At 48.2% G+C, this 12,738-nt stretch overlaps 1 protein-coding gene across 1 annotated transcript; it reads right to left on the bottom strand.

Annotated features, from left to right (window-relative positions):
- Positions 1-235: 235 nt before the first annotated feature.
- Positions 236-9,487, bottom strand: CABP5 (calcium binding protein 5). The gene is made up of 6 exons (XM_027516391.1): positions 9,319-9,487; positions 7,275-7,305; positions 6,628-6,771; positions 5,585-5,694; positions 3,007-3,154; positions 236-850 (listed from the first exon to the last, which is right to left on the bottom strand). The coding sequence occupies exons 1-6, from the start codon at positions 9,403-9,405 to the stop codon at positions 825-827; spliced, it is 546 nt and encodes a 181-aa protein (XP_027372192.1). The 5' UTR covers positions 9,406-9,487; the 3' UTR covers positions 236-824.
- Positions 9,488-12,738: the final 3,251 nt, after the last annotated feature.

The following is a 12,738-nucleotide window of genomic DNA, read 5'->3' as shown; positions in this document are numbered from 1 at the left end:
GCGGAGGCAGGGGGCTTCCAGGAATGGCTTTGTGGTGACCCGGCTGAGCCAAGGATTTGGAGGTGTCCATCCTCTCTCTCTTTGCATGATGTCGTTTCGAGGGGAGCTAATCCCCTGGGGGATCAGCTTGCTCTAAACCTTGATGATCCAGATTTGTGATTTAATTCAGTGACCAGAGTATCTGACACAAGGAGAAGGAAGTCGGGGGCTAGAGAGATGAAAAGATACTGTGCTTCCAGGAAATCAAGTTGGGCGGGGGTGGGGTGGGGAGGGGGTAGGTTCAAGTGGATGCCTCTTTAATTAACCCTTTCCAAACCCAGTCTCATCAAGAACCCTGTTTCTAGCCTCATGATGGATGTGCCTTCTTCGACCGAGAGGAAGAAACTGAGGGGATTCAAGGCAGCTGAAGTAAGAAGGGGGAAAGGTAGACGCTGTGTTGAACTTTCTGAATCAAACAGGAGAAAAGACTATTTTCACCCAGAGGAAGTAGGGGAAGAGACCCTGCCAGGTTGGAAGGATTTAGGATTATGAGCTGAAAGATGTCATTAGTCTTTCTTTGGGATTTGGGGGAGTGGCAAGGAGACCCCAGTACTGTTCACACAGACCTCTTCCTCCTTAATCTAGTTCCAGGGATGTAACACCACCCCATCTGGCCAAAGCTATTGTTTCTAGGCTACCCTCAATCCACACCGCTGCAATACCAGTCTCCACCCACCCGCCCACCCTCTCTCTCTGGAGGGCCCGTGGGGCACGTGGTCCTCCCCTCCACCACGACTTGATCCACGTTGAGCGGGTGGAGAGAGGCTGGGGATCCCAGGACCTCCTCAACGAGACATCATCTTCACAAACTCTGCAGAAACAAAATTTATGGTGAGGCAGAATAGGCATTTGTGTGGTTTTTTTTTTAATTGTTGAAGAACAGTTGATTTATGGAGAAGGTCGTGGCAACCCTCTCCAGTATTTGTGCCTGGAGAATCCCCATGGGCAGGGGAGCCTGGCGGGCTCCAGTCCATGGGGTCACAAAGAGTCAGACACGAGTGAAGCGACTTAGCAAGCACACACACAGCCGATTTACAATGTTAATTTCAGGTGTACAGTAAAGTGATTCAACTATACACATAGATATATTCATTCTTTTTCAGATTCTTTACCCATACAGGTTATTCCAGAATACTGAGTAGAGTTCGCTGTGCTCTACAGTAGGTCCTTAGTATTTATCTCTTTCATATATATTATATATATTAGTGTGTGATTAATCCCAAGCTCCTAATTTTTCCCTCCCCCACCAAGTGAGGCACCTGTTTGTAAGAGCAGCTGTCATTAATTTTTTCAGCCCTTACTACATGTCAGAAACCACAAGATCTTTGGGAAATGAACGACTTGATCCCTCTATACCTCGATTTCTGCTATTTACCTTATAAGATCTTTCAGATGGTTTAACACTATAATGCTTAGAAGACACAGTCAGAGTTCAATAATTAGTCATTGTGAGTCCCTGATTTCATCTTTTCAACCAATCCGGGAGAGTTAAATACCATTTAACAGATAAGCAAGCTGAGGCTGGTGAGGTTGGCCAGTGTGCCTGGGACCGTGTAGATGGTGAGTGGAGAACCCTGGAAGGGACCCAGGTTGTACCTGACTTTGCTGCGACTCAATGTCAGGGGAGCTTATTGGTCCCACCCAGGTCTCAAGGCTCATCTGTCCTTCTCTTGCCTGTCGTTGACCCGAGGGTCTAGTTCCTCAAAAATTCTACCTCTTCCAGATTTTTCATTGATGTCTACTATGGGGCATCATGGGTGCATTTGAATAGCAAACTAAGAATTTTAGACTTTTGCCTTATAGGCAGCAGTCAGATGCTGAAATTTTTGCACCAGAGAATGTCACAGTGAGACCCTGGCATGCCCTACTTGCATCTCCCACAGAAATGACCCCCATCCCTTCCTCTTAAACCTCCAATCTTTCTTATTTATTCAATCACTCAATGTGTGTGTCCTCAGTCACTCAGTCGTGTCTGGCTCTTTCGTGACCCCATGGACTGTACCCAGCAGGCTCCTCTGGCAAGAATTTTCCAGTCCAGAATACTGGAGCGGGTTGCCATTTCCTCCTCCAGGAGTCTTCCTGATGCAGGGATAGAACCTGCGTCTCCCACGTCTCCTGCATTGGCAGGCAGGTTCTTTACCACTAGGACCACCCGGAAAGCCCAATCACTCAATACACGTGTTGAACTCTGTGCCAGGAACTGTGGTATAATGATGAACCATTTCGTCTGTGGCCTCAGAAGGAAACAGGTAATCAACGATTGGAAGCTATCATGATGTCATGTGTCAGCATCACCGCAGAGGCGGCCGTGGGTGTTATGGGAGCTCAGGGATGCCAAGCCTGGCAAGAAAGATAGGGAGGGGGCACCATCCAGGGGCATAACTGAGGCTTAACCAGTGAAAAGATGAAGGCTGCTCCAGACAGCACACAAGCAGAGGAGTCTGCAGTGCACAATTTCTTTTAGCTTTTCGCTAAAACTTTGGGAGAAAGGTGTCATCCTTACCCCCATTTTGCAGATGTGAAATCTGACACTGAAGGAGAGAAAGTGACTGGGATAAGACCACATCATTAGTAAAAGATGATCCTCAGCTTGAACCCCATGAATCTGACCCCAGCGTCCCAGCAACAAACCAGTCCACCCTCCTTTGGATGGGAGTTTCTGTTCCTATGACAAAGGTGCCCAGGAAACAAGGAAGGGATGGGAAAGGTGGAGTCAGAATCGGCTTCTGGACAGGCTGTTCCAAGGAGTGGCCAAGTGCAGATATTAATCAAGGAGAGGTGAGAGGCATGAGCTTTTGGAAATGACATGGGGAGAAAGTGAGGCAACAAACAGTTCCAAAATCTAACCCTGCCTCCTCCAACTTCAAACTGAGGGAGAATGAGAAGGAATGGCTAACTTGGGAAAAAAATCACCCCGGGGAGATAGGGGTATCTCCCCTAGGGGTGTCTGTTCCCACACAGCGTCACCTTCAAAGTCGACGGTGCCATCTCCATTAATGTCGGCTTCCTGGACCACCTCGGAGATCTCCTGGGACGTGAGCTTGTCTCCCAAGAGCCTCTGCATGGCTTGCTGCAGCTCCCCCAGCGTGATCTCCCCGTCTCCGTTGGCATCAAACTGAAGCGGAGCACAGGGAACAGTATTAACCACAACAACTACAATAATAATAGTGTTTATTGATCACTTCCTGTGAGTCAAGAACTCAGCTAAAGATAAACAGCAAGGACCCGCTGTACAGCACAAGGAACTAACTCAATATCTTGTAATAACCTATAATGGAAGAGAATGTTTTTAAAAAGAACATATATATATATATACATATATATATTTGTATAAGGTGGCTCAGATGGTAAAGAATCCACCTGAGGTTCAGGACACCTGGGTTCAATCCCTGGGGCAGGAAGATCCCCTGGAGGAGGGCATGGCTACCCACTCCAGTATTCTTGTCTGGGAAATCCCATGGACAGAGGAGCCTGGCGGGCTACAGTCCATGGGGTCGCAGAGTCAGACTCACTGAGCAACAAACACACTCTAATTGAATGACCTGACTGTTTACAGAAACTAACACAACATTGTAAATCAATGATACTGCAATAAAAATTTTTAAAAAGAGAGAGAGAGAGGCATTTCCTGGTGGTTCCAGGGGTTAGGACTTGGTGTTTGGGGCTCAATCCCTGCTGGAAAAACTAAGATCCCTCAACTTGTGGCCCAAAATAACACTCAGTTAAGAGGTTTGGTACATCATCTGCTAAATGTCAGCTCCTTAAAGGCAGGTTCAAGGACTCTTGTTCTCTGCTCCATGCTTACCCCTTGGGACGCTGCACACCTTTTTTAAAAAAAATTTTGGCTACATCGCACTGCCTGCAGGACTTGGGTTCCCCGACCAGAGATCGAACCTGCGCCGTCTGTGGTGGAAGCGCAGAGTAATGACCACCGGACCACCAGCGAAGTCCCTGCACACCTTTAACCTACTAGAAAGTCTTAGAATGTCAGTCCTATGTCCAAACATGTCTGGGAGCCAACTGTCCTCCGGCTACACCGATGCCAACAGGGTTCAAACCACAACGCTCTCCTGCCGGGACCATGGCCGACAGCCTCCTCTCTGGTTCCAGCTGCCGCTGTGGTCCTACATAATCTGTTCTCTTCCTATCAGAACATTCGAGTTCATTTAAAACACCAGTCAGGGACTTCCCTGGTGATCCTGTGGTTAGGACTCCACTCTTCCACTGCAGGGGGCGTGGGTTTGATTCCCGGTCAGGCACTAAGAGCCCAGGTGCCACGTGGTGTGGCAAAAAAATAATAAAAATTATTAAAAACAAGAAATACCAACTGGTCTAGTCCCTCCCTAGCTTAAAGTCCTCCAGTGGCTTCCTATCCCACCCAGAAGAAAATCCTGCCACCGCTGCACAACAGGCACCTCCTATGGGATGGGGACCTGCCTTCAGCACCTCTGAGACTTTGTTTATCTCATCCTCCTCTCTCTCCAGCTCCTGCCTCTCCAAATAGGACAGGCTTCTTGCTCTTCCTCAGACACGCCCTCCTGCCTTTCAGCATCCCTACCTGCTGCTTCCTAATCCTGAGATCTGATTTCCCCTAGAGCAGTGCACTGTCCGGAAGAAATACGGGAACCTCGTGGGTAATTTCAAATTCTTCCAGCAGCCATCCCGCCACCACACACATTTTAAGGGAACAAGTGGAATTTTTTATAATTGATTTTACTTTAAAATATCATTTCAGCATGTAATCAATTTAAAAAGTATTAACAGGGCCTTCCCTGGTGGTCCAGTGGTTAAGACACTGAGCTCCTACCGCAGGGGGCCTGGGTTTGAGCCCTGGCTGGGAACTAAGATCCCACTTGCCCCACAGAATGGCCAAGTAAATAAATAAAACATCTTTTTAAATTTATTAATGAGCTATTTTACATTCTTGGTTTTTTTTTCTGGGATTAAACCATTTTATTGATGGGCTTCAGAGAAGGCTGGGAGGACAATGAAATCAGATGTTTTTCTCCCATTTGGAATCTCCCCAGCTTCATAGTTGCTGAAAAGCTGTTATATTCTTTCAGTGCTGTATTTCATAAGACTTAGTATAATACCATACTGAATTCTATGTCCTTAGCATGGCTAGTTAACATACCCAGCTCCCGAGGACGCTTAATCTAAAACACTAAACCTTAACCCAGCGTGTATTTCACACTCAGCGCACACCTCAATTCAGACACCAAATGTTGCAAGAAATACCTGATTTGTGTTTAAGTTTGGTGAAATTCATAGTTGAGAAAGTAGATTGGCACACCCAGCTTTGAGTATTCATTTTCAGATTTAAATGAACTGAAATTATATTCCATTGACTACAAATAGAAATGAACTTAATAGAAATTAACCAAAATTAAATACAATTATATATATGCATATGGACATATCTCAAGTCTCACTCATTGGCAGGTGGGTTCTTTACCGCTGAGCCACTAGGCTTTTGTCCCCCATTAATGACTAATCATAGACCCCTGGGGTCTCCTTCCACCACCTCCAACATTAGGAAACTCACTTCCTTGAAAGCGTCTCGCATCTCCTGGACACCAATCATCCCAGCAGTTTCTGCAAGCAATTTGGGGGTCATCAGCTCCACAAAGTCGTCAAAATCTACACGGCCACCCACTGGGGACAGAAGAGGCAGGTCTAGTGAGACTCTGTATGCCCCGAACCTTCCATTCCCTCACTTTGCCCTTCAACTCTGTTCAGGAAACAGATCTGCTCCAATCTCTCTGCCTTCTAAGAGCTCCCTCTTTCAGCCAACTCAAGCCCTCTTGATCTTCTCATCTGAACAGGAGCGGGCCGTACAGTGGAAGTAACTACCTATTGATGTGACCTTAGGAAAAATCTCTTGATTGGTTCAGATCTAGGCTCCCTCATCTGCAGATCTGGAGAAGAGAGAGTATGAATTAAATGAGCACCAAATCCCTTCCAGAGGCGAATCTCCTTGAATTCGGTCTTGTTTACAGCAACATGCTCAGATGCAAGCCCAGGAGCAATCTTGTCAATCACAAAATCAACTCTGGTCTCCACCTAAAGACCCATCTTTTTGTTACATTTCTCAGCAACATTAGGCTCCAACTCCAAGTGTGTTTTCAGGATCAAATACAGGTCCAATCTTGCACTCCACTGATGAATCTTAGTGGTGATAGCAATGACCTATATTTAATAAGCATTTACTGGAGGCTAAGCCTTTACCTGTATTAACATATTTATCCCTTCCTTTCTACAGTCTCACTAGGTAAGGAGTGATGACATCTTCACTGCGTGGATGGGGAAACTGAGATTCAAGATTGGGGGCTAACTCCGCTTCTCATAATGACTGCAACTAGTAAACAACACAACTGAGACTTGAACCCAAATCTATCTTAAAAATCACCCTTTTAGCCACTTCAAATGCTGCCTCTCTAGGTACAGTCGGAGCTGTTTTCTTCCAGACATCTAGCCCTGCTTCCCTCCTCCCCATCTCCAACTCTACCCTCAACCTCCATACCCTTCCTAACTTCACTCTTAACCCTCCCCCAAAGCCCGGTCATTCCTCCCACCCCCAAGCCTCACAGTTCATCCGGATCTGCTGGCCCAGTTCAATCAGTTCCATCTCCGTGGGCATGTAACCCATTGTCCTCATAAGATTCCCCAAATCCTTACAAGAGATGAACCCATCTCGGTCCTTGTCAAACTCAAGAAATGCTTCCCGGAGCTCTGAAAGTTAAGAGACAAGAACTTAGGGGCAACTTGAAACAGTCAATGGGGAAAAGGAGCATCCCTTGAAACTGTCAATGAGGCACCAACTCAAGACTCCTCAAAAAAGAATACATCGTAAAAATGTCCAAAAGGAGAGATATAGGAAGTGTGTTAGCAAGAGGACTAATTCCCGAGACCACTAAATGATAGCACTGAAGTCCTTCACATTGTTGGGTGAAGTAATGAGAAATCAAAACCACCAAAAAAAAAAAAAAAGAACAATTTTGGACTCATCCTTAAAACTCAGGCATCATTCATGGGTCTCTGAGACACTTGGGGGTCAGGATGGCTTCTGAACACTTTGGGAAGTACTTAAACTGCCCCAAAATCACAGTTGAGTGGGACGTGAGAGTGATGTACAACTTTTGCATCGAGGGATTTATACCGAAATGTACAAAGGAACAGAGGGCAGGTGAATGGGTGGATGGTGATATGAGGATGTCTGGGGGAGAAAGTGTTACCTTCAATCTCATCTGGTCCCAGTGGTCTTTCCTAGAAAGGAATGCAGGGGGTGGGGGCAGGATTTGGAAAGAGAATCAGAGATCCATATTCACTTCTCCAAACACGTCTCATCCTCATCCTTTCCTGGTTCTTCCCCCTTCTCCCTCCCCTCCACCCTTCTTACCTTCCTTCTCCCACCTCCTGACTCCCCTTCCCTGGCTATTTCCTCTCTTCCATCCTTGAACCTTGGTCTTTCTTCTCCTGCCTTTCCCCAATGGACATCCATCCCATTGTGCCAAAACAGATCCTGGAGGCCATGGAATCCAATCTCCTCCTCCAGATGAGAAGAAGTCAGACTTAGAATCAGTTAACATATTCAGAGTGCTAACTGTGCCAGGCTTCCAAAAGCATTTCATTTAAACTTCAGAACCACCCTGTGAGGTTGAGCCAAATACCATTCCCATCTTAAGAGCAAGCTGAGGAACAGAGAGGTTAAGGAACCTGTCTGAGTTCACACAGCTCATAAGTGGCTGGGTGAGAATCCCTTGGTGTAAGAGCTTGTGTTCAGTGGCTCCCAGGCAGGATGAGCACAGCCAGCATGACAAATTTCTGAAACCCTTTCATATTGCCACTAGCCACACCAGGACATACCTGAATCACCTCCCCAGGGAAATTCCATCAACCCCTGGCCTCTTTCACCCCCCATACCTCCCTTTACCCTTGGAGACTTTTTCCCACCTTCTCTTTTTTAGTATCCCCTTCCCCCCTCCAGTTGGGGCTTCCCTAGCAGCTCAGAAGGTAATCTGTCCACAATGCAGGAGACCCAGATTCAATCCCTGGGTCGGGAAGATCCCCTGGAGAAGAGAATGGCAACCCACTCCAGTATTCCTGTCTGGAGAATTCCATGGACAGAGGAGCCTGCCGGGCTACAGTTCATGGGTCGCAAAGAGTCAGACATGACAGAGCGACTAACACTTTCACTTTCCCCCCAGTTCGGTTCAGTTCAGTCGCTCAGTCGTGTCTGACTCTTTGCGACCCCATGAATCACAGCATGCCAGGCCTCCCTGTCCATCACCAACTCCCAGAGTTCACCCAAACTCATGTGCATTGAGTCGGTGATGCCATCCAGCCATGTCATCCTCTGTCATCCCCTTCTCCTCCTGCCCCCAATCCATCCCAGCATCATGGTCTTTTCCAATGAGTCAACTCTTTGCATGAGGTGGCCAAAGTATTGGAGTTTCAGCCTCAGCATCAGTCCTTCCAATGAACACCCAGGACTGGTCTCCTTTAGGATGGACTGGGTGGATCTCCTTGCAGTCCAAGGAACTCTCAAGAATCTTCTCCAACACCACACTTAAGTCTTAAAGACTAACAGTGAAAAACATGCCCATTGGAATCAAACAGTTCTGGCCCTGCCATTTACTAATTGTCAAAGCTTAAAGCAACCTACTTCATGACTCACAGCCTTACCTTCCACATCTATAAAATGGGAATGAAGGTATTACAGACCTCATGAGTCATTGATTGTGAGGATTAAATAATATCAAGAATACAAAACACTTTGCACAAGTTTGGGCACACAGCAATGACTTAGGTGGCAACTACAGACTTCCCTGGTGATCCAGTGGCTAAGACTCCGTGCTGTCAATGCATGGGGGCCAGATTTGATCCCTGGTCAGGGAACTAGATCCCACATGCTACAACTAAGACCCAGCACAAATTAAAAAATGATAAACGGCAGCTACTGTTATCCCCACCACCACCATCGTCACTGGCATCACTATGGTGTCCGTAGAAAAGAATGACATTGGTCAACAGTGACGTCACCCCAGTTCCCCTTTTGTCTCCTCTTTCATCTTCCACCTTTCGGTCCTGACTTCTGATTTCACCCTCCCTTCCCTGACCCACATGTCCCCACCATGCTGCCTGGGATTCTTTAACCTTCTCAGTTCATGCTCTACCCCCCTTCCCTTCTTCCACTGTACCGGTCACAGCCCTTCTCTCCCCGGCATCCCAGCTCCCTCTGCCCTTCCCACCGTCCTTCCCCACTGCCCCCAGCCTCACCCGCTGTTTCTCCGCGATGCCTTTTCTTAGGAAGATGCAGGCAGGGCCCATGGGAAACTGCATGGACGGTGTCAAGGTGGAACTCATCAGGCTCCAATCTCAAGACGCCGCCCCCACCCCCAACCTCGGGTCCCCCTTTGGTGGCTCAGCCTCCTTTGCTTCTCCGCCAGTCCTCGGCCAACTCTGCCTGCCTCTCCCCCGGTCACCCTGGCTCCCTAGGGGCTGTGACAGCTGGGTGGCAAATCTCTTCTCAAGTTGGGGAGGGATCACAGCTGTTCCTGCCTCCCCATCTGGCTTGAGGGAGACTGGAGGTTGGGGCGGGGGAGCCAGTGTCAGGCTCTGACCTTTTATCCCCAGAATAGAATTGGAAGGATGGTTTCAAAAATGAGGATTAGGGCAGAGGGCATCCATTCATACAACGTTCCAGCAGGCACGTGGCGTGATCGGCCTAAGCCTGGCCTCTGCTGGCCTCTAGGCAAGTGAGGATGGAGAGCACACGGCCCCTGGCTTCCAGGAGCTCTGGAGTAAGCCAGGAGCGTGAGTAAATGAGCAGAATGTGAACATCACGTGACAGCCTGACTTTGGGAATAGGCACGTATAGCGGCCGGTTCAGTTGCCAAGTCGTGTCCAACTCTTCGAGACTCCCATGGACTGCAGCACGCCAGGCTTCCCTGTCCCTCACCGTCTCCCAGAGTTTGCCCAAGTTCATGTCCGTTGAATCGGTGATGCCATCCAATCATCTCGTCCTCTGTTGCCCTCTTCACCTTCTGCCCCCAACCTTTCCCAGCACCAGGGTCTTTTCCAGTGAGCCAGGAGGGTGGTGTTTACCCTTCCTCTGCTCATCTCTTCCCTTCCTTTCTTCCTGAACATTTCAGGGCAGGAGGGGCAAGGTAGGCATCCACGCTGACGTGGGTAGTCAGAGGCCAAGACTTCCCTGGTGGGGGAATTTAAGACCCTGGGTTTCCACTGCAGGGGGCACAGTTTCGATCCTTTGTTGGGGAACTGAGATCCCAAGTGCCACGTGGTGTAGACAAAAATAAATAAATAAAAGTGGGTGGGTTTGCAGGCGATAAGGATTGCATGGCCCAGAGTGTTGGGGCCTGAGAAGGTGAGGATGAACCCATGGAAGAGCAGCCTGGTACGGGATACTGGAGCATGAACTGGGTGACAAGGTTTATCTACACACGGGTATCACATCACCTAGGGTAAGGGTTTGCACTGTGAGCAGAGTGAAGATATCCACTCATGGAGGTGGCGTGTGCAGGGTGTTGAAGCCAGATCATGGCGAGAAAGGCGTCCCCACAGGAGCAGATAGCAAAGGAGAAGGGAGATTGGTTACACACGGGATTATACTAAGGATAATAGGAATCGGGTTTGTCGCTGCTGGAAAAGGGAGTTTTTAATACAGAAAGGAAAAAGGTAGAACAAGCTCTATGGTGTTGGATTGGAACTGGAGGCACTGTTATACACTCATGGACTTCAATATATAGGAAGGGATACACAAATAAACAGCTTTCCCAGGTGGCACGCTAGTCGTAAAACATGCCTGCGTTCCAAAGCAGAAGAATGTAAGAGACTCAGTTACGACCCCTGGGTCGGGAAGATCCCCCTGGAGGAAGGCACCACAACTCACTCCACTAATCTTGCCTGGAGAATCCCCACAGACAAAGGAGCCTGGTGGGCTACAGTCTATGGGGTCGAACAGAGTCGCGTACGACTGAAGCAACTCAGCACGCACACACACACACATACAAATAAACACAGACATGACTGTGTGTGTAGGGACTCGGGAACATATATTCTCTAGCTAAGAGGACGCACCCTAGTATTAATGAACACCTCTAGCTTCCAGACCTTGACCATTCTCCACCAAATAGCAACCAAGACTCCTGGAAGCAATGGCTGATTTCAGGTCTGGGGCAAGACAAGTATTATAAGATGAGCCTAAAATTTATGTCTTCTTGCGCCGTAAAGCAGGAATGTGCTCAAAGAGTTATAGGGGCATGCCAAAAGAACACAAGGGCTTCCCTGGTGGCTCAGTGGTGAAGAAACTGCCTGCCACTGCAGGAGACTCAGGTTCGATCCCGACTGGAGACGGAAATGGCAACCTACTCTAAGATTCTTGCCTGGAGAATCCCATGGACAGACAAGCTTGGTGGACTACAGTCCATGGGGTCTCAAAAGAGTTGGACACGACTTGGTGACTAAACAACAACAGAAGCTTGAAGAAGCGCCACTGGCCATTTGATGGGCAATTTGAAAATCAAAATAATAACAAACTATATCAGATAAATAGGGAACCCCGGAGTCTGTACAAATATCAAAAGTTTGATAACACATGGATAGCTTAAAGCACCTCCACTCAAAATACTGGGCTTCCCAGGTGGCACTAGTGGTGAAGAAGCCTCCTGCCAATGCAGGAGACAAAGGGACATGGGTTTGATCTCTGGGTTGGGAAGATCCCCTGGAGGGCATGGCAACCCACTCCAGTATTCTTGCCTGGAGAATCCCCATGGACAGAGAAGTCTGGCGGACTACAGTCCGTTAAGGTAGAAAAGAGTCAGATGTGACTGAAGCGACTTACCACACATACACGTACAAAGTACTAATTTCAAAAGAGTCACTTTATAATGGGGGATACTTTCTTAAATAGTTAAAATGAAGGTCATCAGTAATGTAGCAAATCAAAATGATGCATTCCAACCCATATGCGATTATGATGAGTTTTTCTTCCTTCAAACCTCCCTGACTGCCCGCCCGCCGACTCTCCCCAGAGCCCAGCTCTAAGCATCTTCTCCCAATGGGTTCCAATGATTTTTAGGAGGAATTGGATGTCATCAGAACATGGTCTCCACCACTCCCCTCAGCTCCAGGGTCATCTCTTCAGGGTCCGGGTACTCCAACGTGATCTTTTCACCCCTAGACCTTACCAGGTCCCTTCTCTGCCCGTGAGATAAGGTTCCCCACCCTGTAGCAGCACACGGGGCTCGCCGCCAGGCACTACAGTTGGGGGCTGAGTGCAGACTGCCCAGGCCAAACCCTGGCCCTCCACTCCCTCGATGGTAGACCTGGGGCAAATAACTCACATCCTGTGCCTCAGTGTTCTCATCTGCTTAATGGGGATAATGAAAGCATCTCCCTAGCAGGGGTTTCATGAGGGTCACTAGTGAGTGAGAAGATCCCTGCCCAGCCCTGGCAGAGGGACATGGGCAGTCATGGGTGCTTGAGGAGTGTGTTTACGGGGGCCCTGCAGGGGTGTGGGGCGGGGGGGAAGTGTGCTTGGTCCCAGTTTCCTCAGAAAGACCCTATTCCGTGCCTAAGGGAACCTCAGGACTCCACGTAGGGATGGTCACTGGGATCCCCAGACATACAATATTTAACACTTAGTATTTTACTTAAACATGATAAATATAGAGGTAC

This window comes from Bos indicus x Bos taurus, chromosome 18 (assembly GCF_003369695.1).
Source record: "Bos indicus x Bos taurus breed Angus x Brahman F1 hybrid chromosome 18, Bos_hybrid_MaternalHap_v2.0, whole genome shotgun sequence".
Lineage (NCBI taxonomy): Eukaryota > Metazoa > Chordata > Mammalia > Artiodactyla > Bovidae > Bos > Bos indicus x Bos taurus.
Note: the sequence above shows the minus strand (reverse complement) of the source record. Positions and strands in the feature narration are given on the sequence as shown.

Excerpts from the sequence above, each read along its gene's own strand:
- CABP5 (XM_027516391.1), bottom strand. The coding sequence starts at position 9,405 with ATGAGTTCCACCTTGACACCGTCCATGCAGTTTCCCATGGGCCCTGCC. Across the intron at positions 6,772-7,274 it reads GGGACCAGATGAGATTGAAG|AGCTCCGGGAAGCATTTCTT; the intron begins GTAACACTTTCT and ends CTTAACTTTCAG. Across the intron at positions 3,155-5,584 it reads TGCGAGACGCTTTCAAGGAA|TTTGATGCCAACGGAGACGG; the intron begins GTGAGTTTCCTA and ends GCTCCGCTTCAG.